The 14,595-nt window shown below is 31.7% G+C and overlaps 1 protein-coding gene and 1 pseudogene across 1 annotated transcript; both read right to left on the bottom strand.

Moving 5' to 3' along the window:
* Window positions 1-220: 220 nt before the first annotated feature.
* LOC112094628 lies at window positions 221-3,789 on the bottom strand (annotated as a pseudogene).
* A 3,994-nt stretch (window positions 3,790-7,783) lies between these two features.
* On the bottom strand, window positions 7,784-13,699 carry LOC21389540 (flap endonuclease GEN-like 1). The gene is made up of 8 exons (XM_024176072.1): window positions 13,366-13,699; window positions 13,097-13,273; window positions 11,991-12,161; window positions 10,607-10,788; window positions 10,264-10,510; window positions 9,974-10,109; window positions 8,831-9,303; window positions 7,784-8,180 (listed from the first exon to the last, which is right to left on the bottom strand). The coding sequence occupies exons 1-8, from the start codon at window positions 13,558-13,560 to the stop codon at window positions 7,917-7,919; spliced, it is 1,845 nt and encodes a 614-aa protein (XP_024031840.1). The 5' UTR covers window positions 13,561-13,699; the 3' UTR covers window positions 7,784-7,916.
* Window positions 13,700-14,595: the final 896 nt, after the last annotated feature.

Here is a 14,595-nt window from a genome sequence, read left to right on the forward strand (position 1 = left end):
ATATATGTATGTTATATTACTCGATTTGGATGTTTAATAAACTAATTTAGCAATGTATATATGTATGTTACATTTCATTTTGATTATTTTTTTTTTCTGTGTCCTGGCATTAATTGCATTTTTTTCCATTGCAAATTTTTCTAGTAGTTAAGTCATAATAGTGCATTCTTAAGCTATGAAGATTAAATTAGAAGGAAATTAAGAATATTAAGTAACCAACCTGCAGATTTCCAATAAGATACAAGAATAGAAGCAAGCCTATGATAGAAATATTGCTTGCAAAGAAAATTTCCCATACATTGTCGCTTGGTTGAAGGTATGAACCGAACGAACTACAGAATAGATCAACCAAAATTAATGTCAATACTAGATTTTTGATCAATATAGGAAGAATAAATTGATGTCAATAAATTGCTTTTCCAAACGTGTCCCTTTCTTAAATATCTCTTTCTGTGATGCTCAAAAATGTTAATATATTAAAACTGATCTTCATAAAGATTTGTTTTCTAAGTGTTCCACTAAAAATAATTTCTCACAAGTGTATCCCTATTTAACAACAACTTTTACTGAGGTCCTTTTAACAAATATTTTCTCTTAACTACGTATGCTTTCTTTTGACGGAGCAAGAGTAATAAAAAAAAAATTAGCATAACTCTTTCTATTACTCTCATTGTCACCTTTTGTATTTACTATTTAATATGTGGACTTCATTATCATAATATATTATTATTCAAACAGAAAACTTAAAATACTAATATGGTGCTAGAAAATTTTCAATCAATTAAATTGTGATTTCTTGGTATTCAAAGAAGTGTGATATAATAATTCAAACCTTATATTTTGCAGGCCCCACCAGAAACATTGTCCAAGTTTTTTTTGTGAAATCACTTGAACTCAGCATTCCAGAGTAGATCGCATCAAGAAATATTCCAAAATTGAAAATCTTGGGATTGGGTCGATTTATAGGGCAAAAAACCTCCAGAAATGACATTTTTCTCAAAGTTGTGTCATCGCTGCACTCAAAAGTACTAGGAAGGCAGCCAGGATGCTTCTTACATGCATCAAGCCAACATCTTATTACTCGTTGAACGGCGAAAAAATACCAAAACGCTCCCAATACCTAGTCAAGGAAAAAAAAAAAAACCAAATAACACTTTTTTTTTAAATAAAAAAAATAACAAGTTGAAGGGGAAATTAACGCTTGGAAAGGAAATTTTGCTCAGAATGCAAGTATAAATGCTTATAAAATGATAATTAACAAATTTATTACAGCGGGAAAAATTAATTAAAGGTTCCTTTAGAGTACTACGAAAATTCTGATTTTAACCTTGTCATAGTTGTTTCATGATTTCATAATAAAATCATTATCAAATATGTTTTTAGTTCAAACCTAAACATTCAAACAGAGGCTAACCTAAATTCTTTTTTCTTTTTGTTTCATGGTAGATGGAGATCCTTTCACTCCAGTAGAATTTTTTTTCCACGTACATTGTAGTTTTAAATATTGTTTTTGTTGAACAATGGCATTTGACCATTTAAATCTCATGCCATAGTAATGGAGTTTGGTGACCTCGAAAAAGACAAAAACATGTAATTTTGACCATCTTAGGCTGGTAAGCCTGTGTAATTTATCCTACAAAGTACACACACACACATATATATAAACAATGAAATTGCATGAGCGATCTCATGTGTGGAGTAATCGTGAATTTATGGCCATATTAAAATGATGAAATATGCATGTAAGATGACTAAAAGTAAAGTGCAATTATAGGCCTCGTTTATTTCACTAATTTAAATTTTCAGTTTTAAATTTTTACAGTTAAAAACTCTCAAAAAATGTCACATTTAATTTTTTTTTTCTATAGTTAAAAACTCTCAGAAAACGTCACATCTCAACTTGAATTGAAAATTTAAATCCGTGAAGTGAAAGAGACTTATGTAATATAGAATACTCACATGACAGGCAATAATGCAATATATAAAGATTGAAACCAAACGGTAATTATTATAATGCATAAAGATTATAATAAATTATTATAATGCATGACAGAGAAGAATGATGTATAAGAATTTCCTTGTGGATAAAAATCTAAAGGATCCCCACATTTTGGAAAACAGAATAAAAATTATGACCTGTATAAGTCATATAATATTCTGGTCAAATTAATTATGGGGTAACAAATTACCCTTCTAACTAACATATCAATATATATATATATATATATCTATATATACTATGAAAAAATTTATAGTGCTATATATAACTAATCAAGAAGCTTTTACCTGTGGAATGGGAAGAACAGCAAGAAGATCAATTAGAATGTGCAGTCAATGAATCCTCCTTGCTATAGCCAAAGGCTTTCTTACTAGCTCATGGTGGCGAAATCAAGGTTTTTTTTTTTGGCCGAAGCCATAAACTAAAAAATGTGAAAACGTTAAGAACCCCTCCAAAGATCAACACCTAATACTATTATCTAGTTTAAAGCACATATTACACATATACATAATAAATTTGTTAAATTTTTTGATGTGCGATGATAAAACTTTCTAAAGAGTATAATTTTTATTGAAGTTATTATTCTCTTAAGAGTTTAGTTTAGTAAATGTGTGTGTGTGTATATATATATATATATATACACGCACACGTATGCACGTATGTATAAATAAGTTGAATGAAGTGAAATACATGTTTCAATCAAAATGTGATTTTGACTCAATATGCTATATATGATAGACAATGTATTGAATAATAAAGAATTTTATTGACAAATTAGGTAAAAACTTGTTTAATAAGTAAAATAGATAAAGTAGTAGTTGGTAAAGATACATTTGAAAATAAATGTATTACTTCAACGAGGAACTAATTAGGAGAAAAGACATTTATGAGAAATTATAATTGAGAGAGTTGCATCAAAAGATGTTAAAAAATGCGAGCGTCACTCTTTCTATCACTTTTTACATTTATTGTTTGACACGTGGACTCCAGTAACATAATATGTTATTATTTTAATAGAAAATAATATAATAAAGTCAACGTGCCAAATAGTGAATGAAATAATGAATGTAGAAAGTGATAAAAATAATAACAGAAAGAGTGATGCTGACAATAATTTCTCAAAGATATTTAAGCATGAACACATTCTAAGGAAAATTATGTTAATAGGTCATTTTAAAAAAATAATTTTTATGAGGATTACTTTTCATACATTAAAAATAACATGAAAAAAATAATTACTTAGTGAAAAAAAAAACATTTCAATCAAGCTCTTTTTTTAGGGTTATGAAGCATATTTAAAAGGATAAGATATCTAATAGAAAAAAGTAAAAACAAAAATTAAAATTAGACTTAATTGTGTCATATGTGAAATTATTTCTAAGAAAAATATTAATATCACTCATTTTGTCTCTTTCTACATCATTATTTGACACGTAGACTCTACTAAGATGGTATATTATTATTTAAATAAAAAATAAGATAGAAGAATACAAGTGTCAAATAGTGACAGAAGTAAAAAACGATACACATTAAAAGAAAACCCACCTTCCTCCTCCCCTGCCGCTAGCTCTTGACTAGTTGCTAGTGATTCTTTTTTGGAATCGCTGTTAACGAATCCATCACGTATTTCACGAATAATACGCAGAACGTAATACAAGTCTGGCAGATCGCAAAACAAGCGCTACAATCTTCAACTCTTTGTCCATTTTAAGGCACTTCTTTTTCTCATTTAGGATCGGAACATATAAGAATAATGAATCTGTTAACACTACAATCACCAATACTATCATCTTAAATATCAGTTTCAAATCCTCGTGTGCTGACAGTTTTATATAACAATCTTCTGCCCATTTCTTTATGGAGCTTTTCACATATGCAATCTTGCTGTTTTACCAAACTATAATATAATTATTGGTCCACAGAAGGGAGGAAACAATTTAAAGTAATAATAATTTTGTCAAAAATTTTGTTGTCATATTTTTTTTTTCAGTGTCCAAATATCTTATTCATGTATGTATTCTCCTTTTTTTTTGGTTGGGGGAGGGGGGTAATCCTTGAATTATTATCATTGCGTCGCATTGATTCCATAACTTTTAATTTTGACAAATTATTTTCTCAGATTTTCTTCACAGTTTTTTTATTGACGAAGAAATTTCTTAGAGACAATGCATAGATGCAAGTGTTATAGTTTCAATAACGCAGAAAACTTTTTGCTTTTAACTTGAATATTTATTTATTTAAATTTTAGTTACTACGCAATTTGGACATGATTATCTATGTGAAATTCTAGAAATCCTTCACTAATTTTTATAATGTTAGGGACCAAAACAATCAAAAAGAGCAAGTTCAAGAAGTGATTTTCTAAAATTAAGAGTTCAAGTATATTCAAAGTGACAACAATACTAATAATTCATGTATAAATAGTGTTAATAACCCTTTTTAGGTAATATTCATGTCATAATCTTAAAAATAGAAACAATATTAGAAATAAGCTTAAGTCGTTAAGCAAGATCAGTAATCTTGCACTTACTTGGGCTGACGACTAGGCCGAGAAAGGACTTCGGGGTTCATGGTCTACTAGCCCCCGTTGAAGCTGTACACATATATGGTTAATATTAAAACGCTCATGTAAGTAAATGGTAATTTCGCGATATGATTTTTCTTGTTGGAGGAATAATTGTGTATTAATGTAACAAGTACAAAGTTAATGTAGATTTTGGCTTCTTTTTTTTTGTTCTTTTAAAAAAATAAAAAATTGAAATACTGATTTTCTTTGTGGGCTGAATGGTAATGTGGATTTCCTTGTCCCCTAAAAGTAATGAATTAAAATAAACTTGGAGGTGGTACAAAACAACAAATATACAGAAATATTTGCATTAATTTTCTCAGGGTCTAACCTAGGGCCGGCAATTCGTGTTTGAGTGTCGTGTTCGGGCCGGCACGATTACGGCACGACACGATTATAGTGAACACGAACACGACACGATTAATAAACGTGTTAGAAACTCAAACACGAACACGAAACGCTAATAACACGGTTAACACGACACGACACGCGAACACGATTACTAAACGTGTCGTGACGGGCCGACACGAAAAAAATACGTTTATGACCCGTTTATGACCCAATACCAAAAATAGTGGAATTTTATATTGTATTCAAAACTATATTAATTGACTACTTAATGTCACTTATAATTAAAATCATGCATAATAGCTAACACATTAAAATATCTAAATATCAAACACACACATATATATGATACTACAAGATTATCAAGTATATATGTTTCAAAACATTCAAATTACCAAACATCCAAAGAAGTTTGAAAACATAACCAAGTACATTTAAATAAGAAAACATAACCAAACATTTGAATATTTAAGTCCATAAAACATAAAATAAATATAGAAAAATGTCTTCTTTGAGCCTTAAGGTTAAATACCCAACTACGCTCTAAAAACTATATATAATATATATGAGCTTAATAAACGGGCCGGGCCGTGTCGGTCCAATAACGGCCCGTATAATTAAATGGGTTAAGCGTGTTAAACGGGCTGGCACGAATCCAGCCCATTTATTTTCGTGTTATTCGTGACAGCCCGTTAACGACTCAATTAATAATCGTGCGGTCTAAATCTATTTATCTTGTATCATTTTCATATCATTTTTTCGTGTCGTGTCCAAAATTACCGGTCTTGCTATGTATCCAGAGAGGCAGAGGATTTTGGATACAACTGCAAGAGATATATAGGATAAGAATTAACGACCAGAACATTGGACCCTACAGATACTAGGATTGGGCTAATAGTCAAGTCTTCGGGCCTATAATCGAAGTCGAATGACTAAAAAGAAAAGGAAGACTATTAGTACAATGAAATAATTTAAAGCATCCATTTTGTGGATGTAATGCGCCGAAAGGTTATTCCCATTAAACTTCTTCATCTACACTTGAAAGCTTGTGTTATACCGCAAATAAAAATAACATGAAAACAGAAAATTTTCTAAGCCAAGTTTGTAGGATAACAAAGCAGAAAGGTGGCAAGAGACAATGAAAGAATACAAGGACAATTTTAATAAAAACAATTGAGCCCCGTAACAATATATGAAATTAAACAGCAAGAGTTCAACATGAAATTTGTTTGAATGGAACTTTCCATGTAGTGTGTTAAGGGTTTGTCTTGCATTTTACGCAAAAATTACCCTTTTTTGAGCTATTTTTATAGTAAATGTCCAAAGTTTTGTAAAATTAGAAAAGTGGTCATTTATCAATTACAAACCAAGGTAAATCAATTATACATTGGCTTATTACTAATTGACGTGGTGGTGTATCATGATTGACTTTGTGTTTTTTCGATGACCAACGATAAGCTAGTCATAAATCAATTTCAATAAATGATTTTTCAATAATCAATGATAAAATGGTTTGTCAGTTATAAATGATGGTGTATCAATGATAACCATGGTAAAAAAAAGGGTCATTCTCTAGAAAAAAAAAATGGTTCGAGATTTGCCTAAAAAGAACATCAGTCGTTAATTTATGAGAGGTGGCCAAAATCAGCCATCCATCTGATTTTTTTTTATCTTTTTTTTTTCGCCTTTAGAGAGTAGAATGTTGCAGTAGGATATTTAAAAAAAAAAAAAGGGTTAATAGGACTCAATTTTATACCTTTAGATTTTCATGAAGTTTTATTAAATTATCATTCTTTTTATAATCTAATCTCAATAAACCCATGAAATACTGTGTTAGCAAAAAGATTTCCGCCCGAATCCCTAGATTAATTTCGGCTTGTTTGTTTTATCTTTGGTATTCATACTCTAGTAAATTCCCATCAGGTGCAACATGAGAAATTTCATTTCTGACCTTTATTTCATTCGACACATGCAAACTCATGCGTAATTAAGCATGTGTTATCTCCTATAAACTTTAATATGCATGTTTAATTGTCTTAATCACATTATTCATACAAGTTAATAGAATGTACATTGTATGTTGGGATATATGTCCTAAATTGCATTCTGCTTTTTGAGAACAAAGTGCCGAACTAATAAGTGTCAATAACGAGCGTTAATAAGTCTTAGGGCCTGTTTAGTTCGCTAATTGGAGTTTTTAATTCGAGTTAAGATGTGATTTTATATAAGAGCTTTTTACTATAGCAAAAAAATTAGATGTGCATGTTTCTAAAAGCTTTTTACTGTAGCAAAACTCGAATCGGTGAATGAATATGACCTTAATATGCAAGGACAAGATAACAAAATAAGACTAATTAAAAAATTCTTTACATAACTAGGTTATTACAAAAATACTCTAATTGTTAGACACAATTTTTAACCATCAAATCCTTATCAAGTCCCGTTAATTGACCATATTTTTTAATACATAATTCTAACACGATCTAATGGTTTAAAAGTGTGCCTCACGTTGAGAAAGAGGATTTCTCAGTATGTTTGTTAGAGATGTTACATGAGATGACATGTGATCATAATGTCAGTATGAAATAGTACACTGTTCATGTAGTAAATGACAAAATGTGAGACTCGTTGGATTCCACATGACCAGCCTCAATCAGATCAAATCTGTGAAAAGGAAATCTAGGTAGTCCTTACTAGAAACACATGCACACAACTAACATAGTTATAGTTCATACACACAAAATGTAAAGCATAACACGAAATCTTGTAATGCAGAAATAAGGAATCCTAGATATACACCTAAAACTTATTCAGCCAAAGAAAGGAAAGGAAAAAAAAAAAAAAAAGGAAGAAGAAGAAGAAGAAAGATATACACCTAAAACCTTAAGTAGAGCAAAAATATATAGCAAAAATATATACACCGCCCTATATGCACTATTTACACCTTAACAACAATAAGCAAAGAGGAGCCAAAATGATCCAAAATAATAACAAAGAATAACCTTAGCCAAACAAAAGACGACGTCTTACAGACTTTGGCAAGTTTTGATTTGAAACTTTCCTCTTCTCTTTAGATGACTCGCCGCTCTGACTATCAATATCCTTGGCTAAATCTTCTACAGGTTGGTTCTCTAATAGGACTTTGGTTGAACGGTAAAATTCGGTGATATTTCGCTGGATGCCTCTTGACTTAGGTGTTTCCAACTTCTCATTTGTCCTTTCAAATCTCAAGTTTGGAGTCTTTTTCCTTCTTGATTCTTTCAGCTCCTGCAAAAGTTTTCAAGAACATTTCTTAAGTTCATCACTTCAATATTTTCTTAATTTTGAAAATTCTCTTATTAGCCCTAGATTACTGCAGGAGATAACCCTTTGCTTTTTTACTCTCCTGTCACAGCTCCCAGGTGGCTAAACTAATTGATGAAGAATAAGTACTGACTTTGAGAAGACAAATATAGAAAATAAATTAGATTGGTTGGGATTGATTTTCAAATCAATTAGGATTGAGTTTTTTATTCTGTTTTAGTTTCCTATTTTCATTATGTAATTAGCCTATAAATTGGCTACTTTGTTAAGAGTAATTGAGACCATGATTTGAATATTGAATATCTTTATCAGATTGCTTCTCCCTCTTGCTCTCTCCTTTCTCATCTCTCTCTATCTAATTTCTTTTCTAAATCTCTAATTCATCTTCTATTTTTCTCTCCTTTCTTCTAATTTCTCCTCTTTCTATTCTCTCTTCTCTATTTCCCTTTCTCCCCCTAGTTCTGCATCACTAATACAACAAAGACTTCAATTTAGACACTAGTAAATCCGACGTAACGTATAATGTCTATAATTTACACGAGACAACCTAAGTAAAAACTAAGAGGAAGAAAACAGGGCCAGAGAGACACATAAATAGAAGGCCAAGAACATACCTTTTCTCGCAAAAATCTGTCCAGTTCTCGTGGAAAAGCAGCATGAACGAGTTCCACGTTTTCATCCGTCAAAATAAATTGACATCCGTCCTTAATGTGAATCATAGGTGCATCCATCTCATCCAATAAATCAACGGATTCATCGCTGTCAACCACATCTTGTTGCATGTCAGACACTTCTGAACAGGTTGCATTAGAAACACCACCTGATTTAGGAGTAGCTTTGCTCCACTTGATGACATAAAACGTGTGCCCGTGTCTTACCTTCACACGGTCTATGGAATCAAAGTCATATTGCCCATACAATAGACTCTTTATTTGATGTGCGGCCATTTCCCTCAAGAAAATGGTGGAGAGCATGGGAAGCATCCTTTGACGAATATACGATGGTTCCCAACGCTGATGAAATGCTAAGAAATCAACCAGCAGCTCAATTTTTGGGCTTCTCCATGATATACATGGGCCATCATTTCCTGTTCAAAAAGATAATATTAAAACAAAAATAGAGTCCAAGATGGAAAGACAAGTCTACAAAAGTAAACCAAACGAAATAAGATAAAAAGAACATTGTCAGAACATAAATTAGGTCACACGTTATCGCATAATCTTCCCAATTTCGACTTCAAGGCTGGATTCACAACATTAGGTGAGGCTTTCTTCCTTTCTTTCTTTTTTACCCACCTCTTCATTCAAGGAAATGGGAACCACACAATCTGGTACGACCCTTCCATTCCCTTTTTCTTTCCTTTTGACATTATATTTCCAAAAAAGAATGACGGTTGATCTAGTGACTTGCGAAAAATGATTTACAAGTCTTGGTGCAAGTAATGTCTGTCCTGTCCAGTCCAGAAAAAGAAATACTAGACAAAGCAGATACCCCTAGCAGCAATAAATAAATTTTAAAAAAAAAAAGGGCCAAGATGTATATGCTTGTAAAAAACGTCAGAACTAGAGTTTCATGAAATCACTTGAGGATGGTAATAAAGACACATTCAAATATTCTTCTCTCTCTCAACGTGCCTTTGTGTATATGTGGCCACTTGAGAGAGGGAGAGAGAGAGAGAACCAGAGAAAGAGACACTTTAAGTCCTTAATCAAACTATTGATTGCTAAAACCAGCAAAATGCCAGGAGTCGAACATACCAGTGAAAGAACCATGGTTGTCGCACAGATACATTTCAATTATCTCGCGGTTGGGAAAATTTGGCTCCAGAGCAATCTTGGAAGAAACTCTGTCAAACCAATGGTCTTGCTTCTTTCGCTCCTTTTCTTTCCGTCCCTACCATTCAAAATGCTCTTAATAAAGATAGGAGATAGCAAAGATTGTATAAAATCATAAATGAAAGACTCTAGTTTGAATCTAACTAAAGGTCTAACAATGTATGACATAGTGTATGAAAAAGGATAATAGACGGCAATGTCCAACTATGTACCACGTCACAAGACATACAACCACATTTAAACCCTTCTGGCTTTTTCTTGCAACCCCCATTAGAACTAGTAGAGCAATATTTACAAGAATTCTTCAAATGATCTCTCTTGCTACCAGGATGCCCACAGAAAGAACAATGAGAAAGCTTTTTCTTCGGTAAGCTTCTATCTAAAGAGGGTACAAGATCATCCACAAATTTAGTATAACACTGGAATGCAGAAATACTTTTGTTGCCTATTCCACGTAACCTGCATGCACATAAAAGATTTGAGCAAAATATTTCACTATAAACAAGTTTTCAACATCAGCATGTTAATATCATATGAAGCAACTTAAAAGCATACTTAGTCAATATCTCATCTTCACCCAAAGTTTGGACAAAACGAAGAGCTGTCTCAAGCCCAATTCCTTGCACCCCACTTATATCATGATCATTCCCCACCAAAAGAGAGATGGCTATCAATTGTTCCCTCTTTAGACCAAGACCAGCTTCAATATCTGACATGCAGTAGCATTCAAATGGTTCCTATATATAATGAGATTCTCAAACTAGCGAAATAATTGGGCATAACAACTTGTTGAAAATAGAAGCTTCGGGTTTAAGAATGGTAGTCCAGAAGAGAAAATGCATGCAAGTAGCAACAAATAAACACTTGGTTCAGAAGAGTACAACCTCTGCTCTTATAAGTAGGAAAATATCATTAAGTTTCTTGGGTGTGTTCTTTTTACAACTCAAATTTTTTTATGTGAGAAAAAAAACTGTAGCAAAAAAGTTCAATTTGAATTTTTGTGACAGAAAACACTGTAGTAAAAGAACTTGAGTTGTAATTTGAGTTGTGAAAAGAACAAGGCCTTAGGGTGCATTTGGTAGATGGATCCAAAATCATGATTCTGGATCTTGGTTCAGAATCAGTGCTTGTTTACAGTGATTCTAAATCATGTTTCAGAGTCGGTGTTTGGTTTGGATGATTCTGAATCATGATTTAGAATCTGATGTGATGTTTTAAACTAGCTCAAATCATGATTCTAAAACCACCATCCCTCTTGATTCAAGGTGATTCAAATCCCTAATTCTGAATCATGGTTTCAGAATTATGATTTGAACCCAAAATCATGAATCATGATTCTGGTTCCAGTATCATGATTAGAATCACCTTGATTTGAATCCTCATACCAAACGAACCTTTAGTTTTTACATATTGAACTTTCTTCAGACCTTTCCTCAATTATCTCTTTTCCTAACTAAGGAAGTTAAATCACTCGAATAATGTGTTTTATGGGTACTACAGAATGTACATCCATAAGAGAGGATGACTTCAAATGGACTCACTGTCCTATCATATATTTTCTAAGCTAATTATATGGACAACACAGACGTAGAACAACACATCTTTTTTTTTTTCATTGTAAGAAAATTAATTGCACAGCAACAACACCAACAAATACAAGCCTTAATCCCAAATTAATTGCGGTCGGCTATATGGATTTCTCATTTTCAGTCTACTCTATTAAACACGAGACCCTCCTGAAGCCCTAGATCTTAAAATTCGTGCCTAACTACATCAGCCCAAGTAATTCTTGGTCTACCCCTCGCTCTCCTAGTATGTTCTCTCAAGTAATTCATTGTAAGAAAATTAATTGCACAATTGAAGAATTTTATCTGCCAACTTAAAGTAGAACCAATGCTCTACTGCATAATAAAAGACCTATTAAGAAACTAAAACTTACTTTGGAGTTCGATCTAAAGCCTTTTATCACACATGTAGCACCAAAGAGAAATGCATCACTATCAGATGTGATGCAAGCATCTACATGACCTTCACGGTCTAACTGGGAACACAGTGCTTCACCCTCTCCTTTTGCTTTCAGAACAGGCATCCCAAATAGTTCAAGTAGTTCCTATTGAATCATTGTTAGTGATAACCGGTGAAAAACATTCTACAAGCATTACCCATAAAATCTATAAAAATATTTAAAAAAAAACGCTTATCTAAGCATGAGTTAGGTGGGGTACAGTTGTGATAAAAACATGTTTTCGCTAGAAGAAGTAAATTGTTCATGCAACTTCAGCTACATCAAAAATAAACCTGAACCTGAAAAGCTATGCACAGATGGTCTATTTTTGGGTAACAAAAAACTTTATATTGATGAATGGAAATCAATACAAGGGGCAAGGAAAAGAAAAACAACAACCATGAAACCAACAAAAACGAAAGGCAAAAACAGAAAACCATAACAGCCAAAACAACAGCCAAACTATGCACAGAGATCTTTAATCCGCGTCTAAAGAAACATGTTATTATGCTAACTAGCAATCTCATTAGCATAGGCTCGATACACAGACCAAGTTCAAGCCAAATATGTACTGAATAACCACATTTTTTCTCCTAATATGACTCTATAGTTGTCTTTATTTTTCTTCTAAAACACATAAAGTAACATGGATGCTCATGGAAATTTCATAGAAAGCAAAATTTTTAAGTGTTATTCTTGCTATCACCTCATCAAAGTGATAGACTTCTCTTCACTTATTCCTGGGATGGGAGGGAGAAATTTCACGGGAAGTAAGATTATTAAGTGTTATTCTTGCTATCGCCTCATGAAAGTGATAAGACTTTTTCCGTGAAACAACCATGAAATAAAGAATGCAATCCCCTTCAGATTCAATGTAGCTTTTTTTTTTTTTACTCATCACAAAGCAACAAACTATCAAGATAAATTCAGATCCTTTCCTCATTTTCCTCAACCACCAAAAGAAGAGTTACGGCCTAAAAATACTCATTGAGACACCAAATTTTAAATAACAGAACCATGGTGTCAAAAGCACAACCCACCACACATTCTTGAACACACTTGACAAATGCGCGGTTCCTTTCAACCAAAACCCCATCTTCAGCCGCAGGAAAGCTAGACAAATCAATGCCAGAAGAATGATAGAATCTCGCAATCCTTGCTCGTGACTTCAATGGAGAAGGAGTTCCATCAATTACAAAGACTGGGAATGCTCCAAACTGCAGCAACACCCAAGTACCAACAGGTTCAGACAACAAAAAAAATGAAGTGACCTTTTCCAAAAATGAGGAAAACGAGAAAGATACGGAACCTTGGAGAAGAGATTGATGGTACGAAGAAAGGTGAGCCTGAGATGCGGATTTCGAGCGTTGGACTTGAGAGCGGTCTCGTGCTGGACGATCCAGAAAGAGAGGTCAATGACGACTCGCTTGTTCCGCATGAAATCGAAGCCCTCGTTCCGGGCATAGGGTTTGAGCAAGTCCCAGAATTTGCCTCCAACCCCCATTGATTTCTCAGAGAAATTATTACCCACATTGGAGAGGACGAGGAGGCTTTAAGCCATTTATGGTTCAACGGATAAACAAGTAGCAAGAGCGACTTTTTTGTTTTTTGTTTTTTTTTTTGGGAAAAGAGTAGGAAGAGGTTCTTTCGCCTCCCAAGAAAGGAAATAAATAAGGGCGCGTCTACTTAAAACGGAGGAATGGTAACGAAAATAAAAATAAAAATGGTAATAGAATAAAATAAAAAAATAATTTATTTATTTAATTTTACTTTTATAAATATAATAAAATGGGATAAGAATATTTTTATGTTAATAAAATTATTTTTCATGTTAATATAACTAATATCATATAAATTAATATAATCATTTAATAACTAATATTATATATATAAAAAATTATAAGGATATAATATATATATAATTATAATTATAGTTATATAATATTTATTATTAAAATACAATCATACTATATAATATAATAAAATAATGATATTGTGATTAGTTTATATTATAATGTTACCACTATATATATTATATTATTAGAAATATAGTATAATTATAAAAATGTAATAATAGAATATAATATAACATGTTATAATTATAATATATAATATAGTATATTTCATTTTTAATTATAGTATATTATCTATTATTTATTATAATATAAATTTATATTGTAATTATATAAATAAATAATTATAATATTATAAAATATAATATCTAATTATAATTATAATATTATATATTTAAAATAATAAAATCTTAATTTTTATTATAATTATCATATTATTAATATTAATATTATAATATTTATAATTATAATATTTAAGGGTAATGATGGAAAAAAATTAAAAGAACTTAGAATATGCATTCTTCTCATGTGAGGAAGGAGTGATGATTCACCTATTTAATGAAAAAGTCATTTTATTTTAAATGGCCATTCATTTTCCTAAAACTAACCAAATATGAGAATAAACCTTAATTTCTTTTCATTCCTTTCCATTCTCCCCAACCAAACACACTCTAAGTGAAGAATCA

Source organism: Morus notabilis, unplaced genomic scaffold (genome assembly GCF_000414095.1).
Source record: "Morus notabilis unplaced genomic scaffold, ASM41409v2 Scaffold1056, whole genome shotgun sequence".
Taxonomy (NCBI): Eukaryota; Viridiplantae; Streptophyta; class Magnoliopsida; order Rosales; family Moraceae; genus Morus; species Morus notabilis.

What these genes read in the sequence shown, in the direction of transcription:
- LOC21389540 (XM_024176072.1), bottom strand. Translation starts at nt 13,560, where the DNA reads ATGGGGGTTGGAGGCAAATTCTGGGACTTGCTCAAACCCTATGCCCGG. An exon ending in GAAGATGAGATATTGACTAA is followed by an intron (nt 10,511 to 10,606) that starts GTATGCTTTTAA and finishes ATGTGCATGCAG; the next exon opens with GTTACGTGGAATAGGCAACA. An exon ending in CAACCATGGTTCTTTCACTG is followed by an intron (nt 9,304 to 9,973) that starts GTATGTTCGACT and finishes CTTTTTGAACAG; the next exon opens with GAAATGATGGCCCATGTATA.